The sequence below is a fragment of the Bos grunniens genome, chromosome 18, assembly GCF_055505025.1.
Source record: "Bos grunniens cultivar Pamir isolate PY7600 chromosome 18, Bosgru_T2T1.0, whole genome shotgun sequence".
NCBI lineage: Eukaryota > Metazoa > Chordata > Mammalia > Artiodactyla > Bovidae > Bos > Bos grunniens.
The window spans coordinates 63,203,653-63,215,520 of NC_141182.1; the positions used below are offsets into that span (position 1 = coordinate 63,203,653).

The 11,868-nt window shown below is 46.1% G+C and overlaps 1 protein-coding gene across 8 annotated transcripts; it reads right to left on the bottom strand.

Moving 5' to 3' along the window:
• Positions 1–2,483: 2,483 nt before the first annotated feature.
• Positions 2,484–11,075, bottom strand: LOC147354675 (uncharacterized). Of its 8 annotated transcripts, none has more exons than XM_086354591.1 (8): positions 10,952–11,075; positions 10,693–10,865; positions 8,799–9,461; positions 7,039–7,333; positions 6,013–6,063; positions 5,161–5,229; positions 4,762–4,929; positions 2,484–4,217 (listed from the first exon to the last, which is right to left on the bottom strand). In XM_086354591.1, exons 4-7 carry the CDS (start codon positions 7,170–7,172, stop codon positions 4,782–4,784), a joined length of 402 nt encoding a protein of 133 aa, XP_086210717.1. In that variant the 5' UTR covers positions 7,173–7,333; positions 8,799–9,461; positions 10,693–10,865; positions 10,952–11,075; the 3' UTR covers positions 2,484–4,217; positions 4,762–4,781. The 8 variants fall into 8 exon arrangements, 6 of the variants coding, with proteins under 6 accessions (XP_086210717.1, XP_086210719.1, XP_086210714.1 ...); XR_015146528.1 differs by having other exon boundaries at positions 3,697–4,385; positions 6,013–6,246; XM_086354594.1 differs by having other exon boundaries at positions 3,697–4,385; positions 10,693–10,728; positions 10,952–11,039.
• Between the last annotated feature and the right edge of the window lie 793 nt (positions 11,076–11,868).

The window sequence follows — 11,868 nt, forward strand, 5'->3', positions numbered from 1 at the left end:
CAAGAGCCCCAGTTGAAACCCTGATCAGGGAACTAAGATCCCGGAAGTTGCACAATGAAGACAAAATAAAACACCACAGAAAAATTGATGCATGGACAAGAAGCGAAACGACTTCCCTGTTGCATTTGTTGTAGCTCAAAATGGTAAAGAATCTTCCTGCAAGGCAGGAGACCAGGGTTCAGTCCCTCAGTTGGCAAGATCCCCTGGACAAGGAAATGGCAACCACCTCCATATTCTTGCCTGGAGAATCCCATGAACAGAGGAGCCTGGTGAGCTACAGTCCGTGGGGTAGAAAGGAGTCAGACACGACTGACTAACACTAACACAACTAAGCAGTGAAAAAGCCACTTGACTGAAAAGAAGGAAGTAAACCTTGAACCTCACTCCTTTGTTAGCTAACCTACAATCACACATAAAATGTGAGACAAGGTCCAGGTGGCCCTGCCTGATGACCGGACCCTTCGCTGGGGTCAGGTCTAGCGGGTGGTCCTGCAGATCCTGTTGTTAAGGGCCAGTTGGAGATGCCAGGAGCCAGCTTGTAGGGGAGGGTCTGTGGGCTGCAGTCTCTTGCTCCCCTCTCATGAGAGAAATGGCACTCAGTGGGCCTACCTCCAGCTCCCAGACTTCACACTGTGCCTTCAGGTCCAAGTCCAAACCTGGGCTAACCTCTGGGGAGAGTGAAGATGAGTATCAATGCCAATAGGAGGACCTGGGATCCACAGGGCACACGGCTCTCACTGTACTGACAGGGGTCTCACGCCAGCCCCCAGGGTCATCTGCATCAGCTCCAACTGCTCTGCTCAACAGAGAAATAAGGGATGGGAGGGCTCACCCACAGCTGCCCAGATCCTCAGACTTACACAGAATCCTAGAAGGATAAGCATGTCAGAGATGGCTTGTCCTGATGGACCCCATGCTCTTTGCACCCTCATGCAGGGAACCTGGTCAGTGATGCAAGGACCCCCCCGATTTCCACCATAACCCTCTCCAACCGTGTCTTTCTGGACTCACCGAGACTCAGGAGGCTGAGGAGTGTGGGGCACATGGCTCTGCTTCTGTGAGACAGGAGGCAGAACTGAGCAAAGCTGACAGAGTCACAGGATGCGGAAGGCGGGTGGTGCTGTTGGTACAGTCAGCCTGGTTCATGTCACGTGGGATGATGGCCAGCCTCTTCTCATGCCAGGCATGGAAATCTGACCTGAGCCACATCACTGAGCATGCCTCATGACCCAAGCATGACATTTGTTTCCCTAAACACTGTAAACCTTAGAGATTCGAACAGGTCTTGCTGCCTTTAGGAAGTAGAAACAGTGCTTCAGTGTATACCATGCAGGATGCTTTTCCCAAGCTCATGATAAATCTCATTAACCTTAATTCTTTAAAGAAGAGAAATCACATGTTCCCACCTCATACGTTAGGCTCAGTGCAGATTGCCAATTAAAGACTCATTAATAGAGACTTTTATTCTGCATTCTTATGGAGGACTAGACATGCATATTATGGCTCTTCGAAAATATTAAAATATTCTACATTGATTAAAAAAATTAACTCTGTTAGTTTCAGATGTACAACAAAGTGATTCAGTTATACATATACATGCATCTATTGCTTTTCAAATTCTTTTGCCACTTAGGTAGTTACAAAATATGAAGTATTCTCTGTTTTATACAGCTTGTCATCCGTTTTTAGTATAGGCGTGTATATATGTGAGTCCCAAACTTCCAATCTAACCTGCTCCTGATACTATCCCCCCTGGTAACCGTAAGTTCATTGTCTGTGAGTCTGTTTTGTAAATAAGTTCATTTTTTCAGACGTCACAAGTAAGCAATATCATGTGCTATTTTTCTTTCTCTGACTCTTCTTCATCTGAAATTATTTTATAACTGTGAGTGGAAACTTTGCACACAGACACTCTCTTTGTCTCTCTCTCTTCGTCCCTTTCCAATCCAAGGACCACACATGTACACAAAGATAATGTGTGTAAAGATGACTGTCGTGTTTTTTAGGGAGGGGGATTTGTTCTGCCTGAAAAGGTGGACCACATTGCTTACTAGATACTCAAATGAACAGAAAAATGTCAAGTAGAGACTTCCAAGCTCCAGAATGCTTGAGTGAGGGGCGTGTCCACATCAATCAACTCCAAACTGGGGCAAAATGGCCCAGCTGTTTCAGGACTCCAAGGGCAGACATACACCCAGTTCAGTGGTTGTTCATAGACAGGAAAGAACCTCAGTAAGGGCAGAGATTCCACACGGTTTTCCTGGGGGTGGGGGTCGTTAACATTAGTGATGCTCCCTAAGTAATAAATCTGGTTGCCTTCTGATCATATTGTGTCTAGTGGGAGTAACAGCACAGTCTCCCTTCTTAAAATTTCCTCTTGTTTACTTAATATCATGTTTCAGAATTGATCTGTATTCTTTGTCATTTCAGTTTGTGCATTTTTACTGCCATGTAATGTTTCATTGCAGATATAGAAACCACAATTTTTAAAAAATTAAAAAAATTTATTGAAGTATAATTCATTTGTGCTGTACAGCAAATTGATTCAAGTTGACATATATATTCTTTTTCATTATGATTTATGGCAAGATACTGAATAGAATTCCCTGTGCCATACTGTAGGACCTCATTCTTTATCCATTCTATGTACAAATAGATTTCATCTGCTAAACCCAAGCACCAAGTCCTTCCCTCCTTGGCAACCACAAGCCTGTTCTCTATGTCTGTGAGTTTGTTCTTTTTTCATTGATATGTTCCTTTTAGATTCCACATATGGGTGATATTACAGAAAATTGTCTTTCTCTTTCTGTCAACTTCACTTAATATGTTAATCTGCATGTTCATCCCTGCTGCTGCAAATGGCATGATTTCATTTTTTAGATGTCTGAGTGGTATTCCATTCTCTGTGTGTATAAGCATATACATCTTCTTTATCCATTCATCTCTCGATGGACAATTAGGCTGTTACCATGTTTGGCTACTGTAAGTTAGGCTGCTATGAACATAGGGGTGCATGAATCTTCTCAAGGTATAGTTTTTTTTGAGATATATGCTCAGGACTGGAATTGTTGGATCATATGGAAACTCTGTTTTTACTTTTTTTGAGGAACTTCCACACTGTTTTCTACAGTGGCTGCACCAGTTTCCACTCCCCCAACAGTGTAAGAGTGTTTCCCTCTTCTCCACACCCTCTCCAGCATGTTATTCATCAACTGTCTAATGATGGCCATTCTGATCGGTATGAGGTGGTACCTCCTTGCAGTGTCGATTTGCCTTTCTCTACTAATGAGCAATGCTGAGCATCTTTTCATATGCCTGTTGGTCATCTGCGTATCCCATGCACAGAGGAGCTTAGCAAGCTACACAGTGTCATGGGTTCGCAAAGAGTTGGACATGACTGAGTTGACTTAGCACACAGACACGCAGCCTCATGTGGCAAGTGGCACCACACTGGATATCTCAAACAGAATATACTTCCTCTTTCTATTTGGCCAATTCGCATTGCTTTTGTTATTGTTTCATGGGAAGCATTTTGTTTTAAATATAGCAGTGTGCACATGTCACCTTTAATCTTCCAATCTATCTCTCCCCTCATCCTTTCTCTCTGTAACTCGAAGTTTGTTCTCCAAGTCTACAAGTCTGTTTCTGTCTTGTAAACAAGTTCATCCTTGTAAACTATTACTGAACACAGGATTCTTTTTTTGAATGGCTTCTTTTATTTTGAACTGAATAATTTGAAGACTCAACTTGCAAATTTTTATGCTTTACTGGAATTTTCAAAAAAGTAGGATGATCCTGGTAACCTACCCTGTATATGGGATTGATTAGAATAACTTCCCCCAAAAGGTTAGATAGTTAAAATAGAGTGTTAGAATAGCCAGGGATTACTAAGAGCTGGTGGGATTTTTGAAGATGCTCCTATAATTCCTGGACTCCATTCTTAACTTCAGAGCTGCTGGGCTGCCTTGGAGGAGGAGAAGGAGTGCCCACGGAGCAACCCCTTTAAAAAGTGTTGTAGCTCTTCAATTTATAACACTCTGTGTGCTCAAAGATGGGGCCAGGTCAGGGTCAGCATGATCTTGGTTTACATCGAATTCCTCATAGATACTGGTCTCCGCAAAGAGGTGCATGAGGCTCAATGGAGTGGGATTGAACACTCTCTCAGAGAGAGTCCTGTAGTTAAACTGGACGAATATCACATCCTCTGCTGATGGGTCCTGAGAGGAAGGAGATGTGAATGATGGAATGAAACGTGATCTTCAAAGGCTGGAGCATTGGGCACATTGGAGGGGCTCGGGCTATTGCAAGGGTTTGGGCTGGGAAGATCCACCTCGCCGTTCACTATTCTGTCTTCCTTGGACTCTCCTCCCCTGATGGCAACATCTCTGAATGAAAAAGAGTCAAGGCTTTTGGCGGGGGGAGACGGGGGCGGCGATTCTTCTAGATCTTGATATCTTTGGTGGGGACATCAAAGCCAAAAAAAGCAGGGGCATACCCCAGGTTGCTGAGTTTGTCTACTCCACTAAATTAAAAAAAAAAAAAAAACGCAAACATTCCATATATAAGCCCAGCCACTGACGGACTCTCTCAGGAATCTGTGCAAACCCATGGAGCCCATCCTTCATCTTCTATTATGGACCATCCTCTAACGCGTATCAGTAGATTCCCAAGATCATAAAGGGGAGAACAGATGGCTGTGGTTGAAAGGAAGAACAGGGCTTGGAATGTCTCTGGTGGCCTAGGGATTAAGGGTCAACTTACGACTTCAGGGAGCATGGGTTCTATCCCTGGTGGGAGAACTGAGATCTCACATGCCTTGAAGAAACTATCCTCAATCCTGCAACTGCTGATCCCACGATCTCTGGAGACTTGAACTGCACCCAGCACTGCAATGAGGATCCCCCATGCTGCAGCTGAGACCTAATGCAGCTAAGAATAAATTAACACATTTTCATAAAAAGAACAGGGTTCCATGGGTCTCTGGAAGAGATTCATTTAGGGATTACAACAAAGGAAATCATCTTTTAACCTACCAGAAGTGAAAATGCCATTCTCTGCTATAAGCCCACCTCCCCCTGGGTCAGATAGTGCTGTGCTTCCCTCCTTCAGACTTATGATTTTGCGTAGAACATGTGTAACAGTTTGGCTCTTCATACTTACTTTTTGGGTAACCAGTGACAGACAAGAACAGCGAGGAAGATGCTGGTATAGACGAAGGCTATGGAGAGCCTAAGGAGAAGGTGCAACTGGCTGGAGTGGCCTTGAGGAAGCCATGCTTCTGCCAGCAAGCCAAGGGAAGAAGGTCTGGTTATTCATTGCATACACCCTGCCCCTACACACAGGAGTTATTGGATCCTTGTGTCAAAGTGTGTCAGCATCCCTCAATCTGATTAGTATGGTCTCCACTTCCCAGGAGGTACCAAAGCATCCAGGAGAGATACTAGCAGTGGATGAAGTAAAGAGGACATGCAAGACCAGCAGCAGTCTGAAACCAGGTCCCCCAGGCACCGATGCAGTTTTTCCTCTGCTGCCCCGTATAATAAGGCATGGTGTTTTTGGGTGAATGGAGACCTCTTTAGTCCACAATACATTTCCCCCTCCATCCACATAGACCTGGAATGGAATCCTCAAAAAGACACAACACTTCTATTTCTGAACTGTGGAATGTTTAGTTCATAAAACACTAACAGAGGAATAGCACATATTAAAGGTGCTCCCTAAAATTATCCCCTTGTCCCCCCAATCCTTCCCCAAAGATACTGGTGGAGGGAGGGTAAGCATGGGGTCAGGTCACTCTGTCTCACTGTGTTCAATTTAGAAATTCCCAGTCCCAGAGAATCAGAAACTCAGTGCCCCCTCTGGTTCTAATACAGGCCATGATCTCAAATGCTGACATGACAGGGATGTTGAGGAGCCCAAAGTCACAGAACTGGGAGGTGGTAGAACCAACACTCACACAGGAACCCTCTGTCTTCTAAGAAATTTGCTGAGATAGGAGACCATCTTGCTTACCTTCTGTGGTGTGTGGATCCATGGTTGATGGACAAGTACTTGTAGTGGATCCTAGGGGAAAAAAGCCAGAAGGGGTGAACAAGTAACCTTCCTCATACTTGACTGAAGGTGGACTGCTCTTTCTGGAAGGTTGACCTCCAGTCTGTCCTTGAGTCTGTCATCCGTCAGAGCACTGATGGGGCAGGGGAGGGCATCTGGTACCTCCTGGGGAATGCATTGAGTAGACTCTCCACCCTGGAGAAGAGATGGTGGAAGGAGGCAGGAAAGATATGCCTGGCAATGAAAGACAGCTGTAATCAAGAGACATTCTGTCTGCTCCAGGAATGAGTATCTATGCTCCTTAATTGGAAAATCATTTGTATGTCAGGGGTCCTTCTGGGAAAACATTAAGAGCAAAGGGCTGATGCAATCTCTGATCCTCCCAAATGAGCCCAGCCTCTCCTCCTCCTGGGTCTACCCTGACCCTTTTCTTTATTTGCTTGGATAGAAAGGACTCTGATGTGGAGCATCCATACACGGGGTGGAAGAGGGTTTTGATGCCATCTACCATTTCTCTTCCTCTCTGGTTCTCATCTCCTCTATTTCTCCAGAAGCCCTAAGGTCCCCTGATGCCAGCACGGAGACCTTGAGATAGAGCTCAGTGATACAGTAAGATATTATGGAAAAAGCCAAACAGCCTTTTTGGCCACCACAATGTGATTTAGTGTACTGTAAAAGATGGGACTCTTCATGGGGTTCTGGAGGCAAGAATACTGCAGTGATTTGCCATTTCCTCCCCCAGGGGACCATGTTTTGTCAGAACTCTTGACTATGACCCATCAGGCTCGGGTGGCCCTGCTCGAATGGCTCATGGTTTCATTGAGTTACACAAGCCCCCTCACCACAACAAAGTTGCGATCCTTGAAGGGGAGAATGTGAAGGACAGAGGAGTCTGTCGTGCTGCAGTCCACAGGGTCGTGAAGAGTTAGACACAGCTTAGCCACTGAACAGGAACAACAAAGCATGGGCCAGGAAGAGGTTGCTCACCTGTGACAGGAACAGTGGGTCGCTGGAGTTTGACCACGAGTAGGGAGAGCGAGTGAAGGAGCCGTAGAACCTGTAGACCCCGCTGTGGGCTGGAGTCCCAGGACCCAGGGGGAACTCTGCCTGGAGTGCTCCATGGGGGATCCGCCCTCCAGCCAGCGGGCGCCCAAGGTTCTACCCCTCCCTGAGGAGATGGAACTGGTCAAAGGCGCTCTCGAAGCTGCAGACCAAGGTCACGTTCTCCCATGACCTCACCACGGTCCCCCCTGTGCTGAGAGAGAGGGTTTCTTGGACAGACCTGGAAGGAGGAGAGGCAGTTTCATGAGACAGGCTCTTCCCAAATTCCATGTCCTTCACCCCTGAACTGAGAATTCACACTCGCAGTTCTTCTCAACCCTCTCTCTCTTGCGCTCACTCTCTAATTCTCCCCTATCTCTCTCCTACTTTCTCTCTCTAGGTCTCTGAAATTGCCTCCCTCCTAAATTTTTTCCTTCTTGTATTTTTTTTAAAAACACTCTGTACTTCTTGGATTGGTTGATTTGATCTGTCTTCTTTCATTCTGAGGTGATCATTCTCTATCTCATCTTTATCTTTCAGCATTATTCATCTATCTATTCTACTATCTGTCTATATCTCCATTCACAATTCTATCTACCCATCTTATCATCTATCTATATATCCATCCATCGTTCCACCATCTATCTACCTTCCTATGTATCTATCTACCTATTTTATCATACATGTATATATTCATCCATCATTTTATCTACCTATCTATCATCTATTTCCACTTCCATGACTTCCTCTGCTTCTCTATCTCTCTGGGTCTCTTTTGTAATCCCTATCACCCACCCCACATCACCATCTTTCTCGATCTTTGTGCCCACCCCCCTTCCCAGGTCTCTGATTTTTAGGGCTTCTCTGTCCCCTCCCTTCTTTCTCATTAATTCTCTATCCCTTTTTCTACTTACCATTATTTTTTTCATGTTTCTCCCACCGGCCCCAGTCCCTCTGGCTTATTTTATATGTGTGTGCACAGCAACTGTGTTTCTGCCTCTGCTTTTCGTTGACTCTGTTTTCTCTCTGATTCCATCTCTGTGGGCTTTGACTGCCATAATCTTACAACGTTTGGTGTGAAGTTGCACGGGAGCCTGAGCATACAGCATGAGAACCCATGAAACACACAACATACAGGATCTGGCGTTTGGCTCCGTCACCAGGGACCTTGGTGTCCTGGGGCACAGTGTGGCTCAACCACCCGGAACGAAGCCACATCTGAGTGAACACAGTATCTGTGCATCACCCGGGGCATGAGGACCAGGGCTCCTGGGGAAACAGCCTGAGACAGATCAACCTGGTCATGAAGTCCTGGGTAGATACATGTGTATCCTTGGGTTCTTTGAGTAGAGAAGAGAGTGTAGAGTTAAAATGGAAACCAGGCTCCTAAACTGTTTCTGGTCTCTGAGCAAAGTCAGGGTGGAAGGGCACCCTCTCTGCTACCTGCCTTTCTGTCTGTGTCTCTCACTTCACTCTTTATCTCCATCTCTATCTCTGAGTTCCTCTGTCTCTGCCCCTGCATCTGTCTTTTCTGTCATAACATGTGGTCTGTACTTGTTTCTCCTCTTTCTTTGTCTCTTGGATGCAACTCTCACCAAGTCGGTTTCTCTCCTTAAAAAGCACCCTTCTCTCATCTCCCATACCACCACCTGGGGCTTCCACATCCTGGTACATCCAGTCTGTATGCCAGCTCTTGACATTCTCACCTGTGATCACCGTGTCCAGAGTGTCACTGAGGGGCTGACCACTCAGAGTGGGAGAGATCGAAAGCACAGAAACATCTGCAGGAAAACCTCCTCATCTCAAGGTCACCTGCTTACCAACCTTAGTTCCACATGCGGTTTCATTTCCCTTGGAATGGGATGTAGCAATCATAGATTTTGGGTTTTAGGATGCGGGCAAGATGGGGCACCATCATTCTGCCCACTGCAGGACCCAATTTCCTCTATTAAATAGCTTTTTATCTAGAATGCCTGGAGCACTTCCTGTCGTTTTGACTGGACCCTGACTCACACTCCCACCGAAAATCTCTGGGGTCCGGGAGACTGGGACAATGGGTGGCCTCTCTGGACAAGAGCTCTCTGACCAGTACCACAATCTCCAGAGTACACTGGGTTTTGATCACGCAGAGGGGAGGTGACTGTAGTGACCATGACATCTGTAGGTCCCCACATGTGCTTCAGTCATGGGGTCCATGAGGAAGTCCTTCCAGAATATGATGCCCTGGAGCTCAGGGACAACAGTTCTGTCACCTTTGTGCAGCCTGAAGCTGTCAAATCCATGAAGGGAGAGACACCAGAGAGACATGTGCTGTCCTTGAGAAATCACAGGACTTGGACAGGCTGAGAGGGAGGGCTTGTAGTGATCACCTGGGGAAAAGAATGCATGGTTTACAGTAGAAAATGGGGAACGCCTTCCTCTCACTGGGCTCAGATGACCCACCCCTTTCCCACATCTCTAAGGCTCCTTTTCAAACCAGGGGAACTCATGCTCCATGGAGACTCCCACACCACAGAGGCATAGCACACCCTACACAAAAAACATCTGCTGAGAATTTTGAGTGTGTGTGTGTGCTCAGCCATATCTGACTCTTGTGACCCAATGGACTATAGCCCGCCAGACTCCTCTGTCCATGGGGATTCTCCAGGCAAGAATACTGAAGTGGGTTGCCATTTCCTTCTCCAGGGGATCTTCCAACCCCAGGATTGAACCCACATCTTCTGCAGCCCCTGCATTGCAGGCAGGTTCTTCACCACCGAGCTATCCACAAAGCCCGAGAATTTTGAGTGTCAACTAACAGATTCTTCCTGGATGTTGATAATGTAAAATTTGTTTTCTAAAACAAGACAGAGTAGACACCCAATGGAAGAACAACCTGTGTGAGTGAAATGATGTCAGCTCACATGAGAAACACAGGACATGATGGAGCCTGTGGTAGAACCTTCTGGAATCTCAGGGGGCAGGGCATAGGTTCTCCTCTTCTTCTGAATGGGGGGCAGCAGCAGTTCTCTGCAATATCTATCCATGGAACTGCTGGAGAGCTTGAGTCATCACCTTGTCCTCCAAGGGTCTGTGGTCCCTGGCCCTGCTGCCTTCCCTCAGTCTACAGATAACACCAGTCCCTCGCAGTCACCCCATCTCTGAGCATCACAGTCTCCTGTAGGTGCCCATAGGGCCTGGCTCAGCAGAGGGAAGAGTATCTGGGGGAGGGTCTCTGGGCCAGAACTGGGGGCTAGGTTTCCCTGAAAGTGTTAGTCAACCAGTCGTGTCTGACTCTTTGTGACCCCATGGGCTATAGCCCACCAGACTCCTGTATCCATGGAATTGTCCAGGCAAGAATACTGGAGTGGCTTGCCATTTCCTTCTCTAGGGGATCTTCCGAAACCCAGGGATCAAACCCAGGTCTCCCTCACTGCAAGCAGACTCTCTACCATCAAAGCCACCCTGGGCTCCCATTTTCTACTTCCAAAAGACCACCCTCATATGGTTATGACTTCCCATGGTTGACACATCACCCTACCTTCTGCGCCATCTTCCCTCTAATTACAGGAGAGACTTACTTGAGGAGGATGGCAACCACGGTTTGGGGGAAAGACTTACTCTCTTGTGCCCAGATGCTCTGGATCAAGAAGAATCCTGGAAGAAAGACTCATGATGGATGATCCATCTCATGTCAGACCTGGCCTTCTACTCCCCCAGCGTGTTCTATGGGCCTCGTTGGCAAGGATGTTGCTCCGCCTTGATGAACCCAACCATCAAGGTCCACTTTGCCCCTGTGGAGGACAGGGCTCTCTGTTAAGGTGGACACAGCCCTCCTGGTCAATATTTGCACCAGGCTTTATTCCCTTCCAGGACTCACCAAGACATATCAGGCTAACGATGGCAGACAGCATGACGCTGCTCTTACTGAGCAGGAGGCAGCAGCTCTGCAGATCCGAAGAGTACACAGGATGTTATGATGACACCCAAACTAACATCGTGTGCAAGCTGACCACAGGATGGAAAGATGACTCACACAGGCTCTTCTTACCTTAAAAAAGGCAGAGTGTGGGGGCCCTGGCTGAGGGAGGAATTGGGCTTCCTGGAAAATGTTAAGGCCAGTGCTGTCTCCTCAGATTGTTTAACAAACTTGAACCACAACCTCTGACCCAACCCACCTTTGGCTACGTTTTCAAGTTTACCAAAAATGTATGCCGCAATATCTAATCTGTGATGACTTTGAGGCACTGAATTATTTTCTATTTTCATTCTTGATATGATTTTCATAGAATTTCTTATTTCATTCCTATATTAAAAAATTTCCAAGCATTATATTTTATCTTTATTTTTTTTTATTTTTAAACTTTACAATATTGTATTAGTTTTGCCAAATATCGAAATGAATCCGCCACAGGTATACCCACCTTCCCCATCCTGAACCCTCCTCCCTCCCCCCCCCCCCTCCCTCTGGGTCGTCCCAGTGCACCAGCCCCAAGCATCCAGTATCGTGCATCAAACCTGGACAATTCCATTCACCATTGCAACAGAAAGAATAAAATACTTAGGAATATATCTACCTAAAGAAACTAAAGACCTATACATAGAAAACTATAAAACACTGGTGAAAGAAATCAAAGAGGACACTAATAGATGGAGAAATATACCATGGTCATGCATTGGAAGAATCAATATAGTGAAAATGAGTATACTACCCAAAGCAATTTATAGATTCAATGCAATCCCTATCAAGCTACCAACGGTATTCTTCACAGAGCTAGAACAAATAATTTCACAATT

What these genes read in the sequence shown, in the direction of transcription:
- LOC147354675 (XM_086354591.1), bottom strand. Translation starts at nt 7,172, where the DNA reads ATGGAGCACTCCAGGCAGAGTTCCCCCTGGGTCCTGGGACTCCAGCCC. An exon ending in ACCCACTGTTCCTGTCACAG is followed by an intron (nt 6,064 to 7,038) that starts GTGAGCAACCTC and finishes TTTTTCCCCTAG; the next exon opens with GATCCACTACAAGTACTTGT. An exon ending in GGATCCACACACCACAGAAG is followed by an intron (nt 5,230 to 6,012) that starts GTAAGCAAGATG and finishes CCTTCTCCTTAG; the next exon opens with GCTCTCCATAGCCTTCGTCT.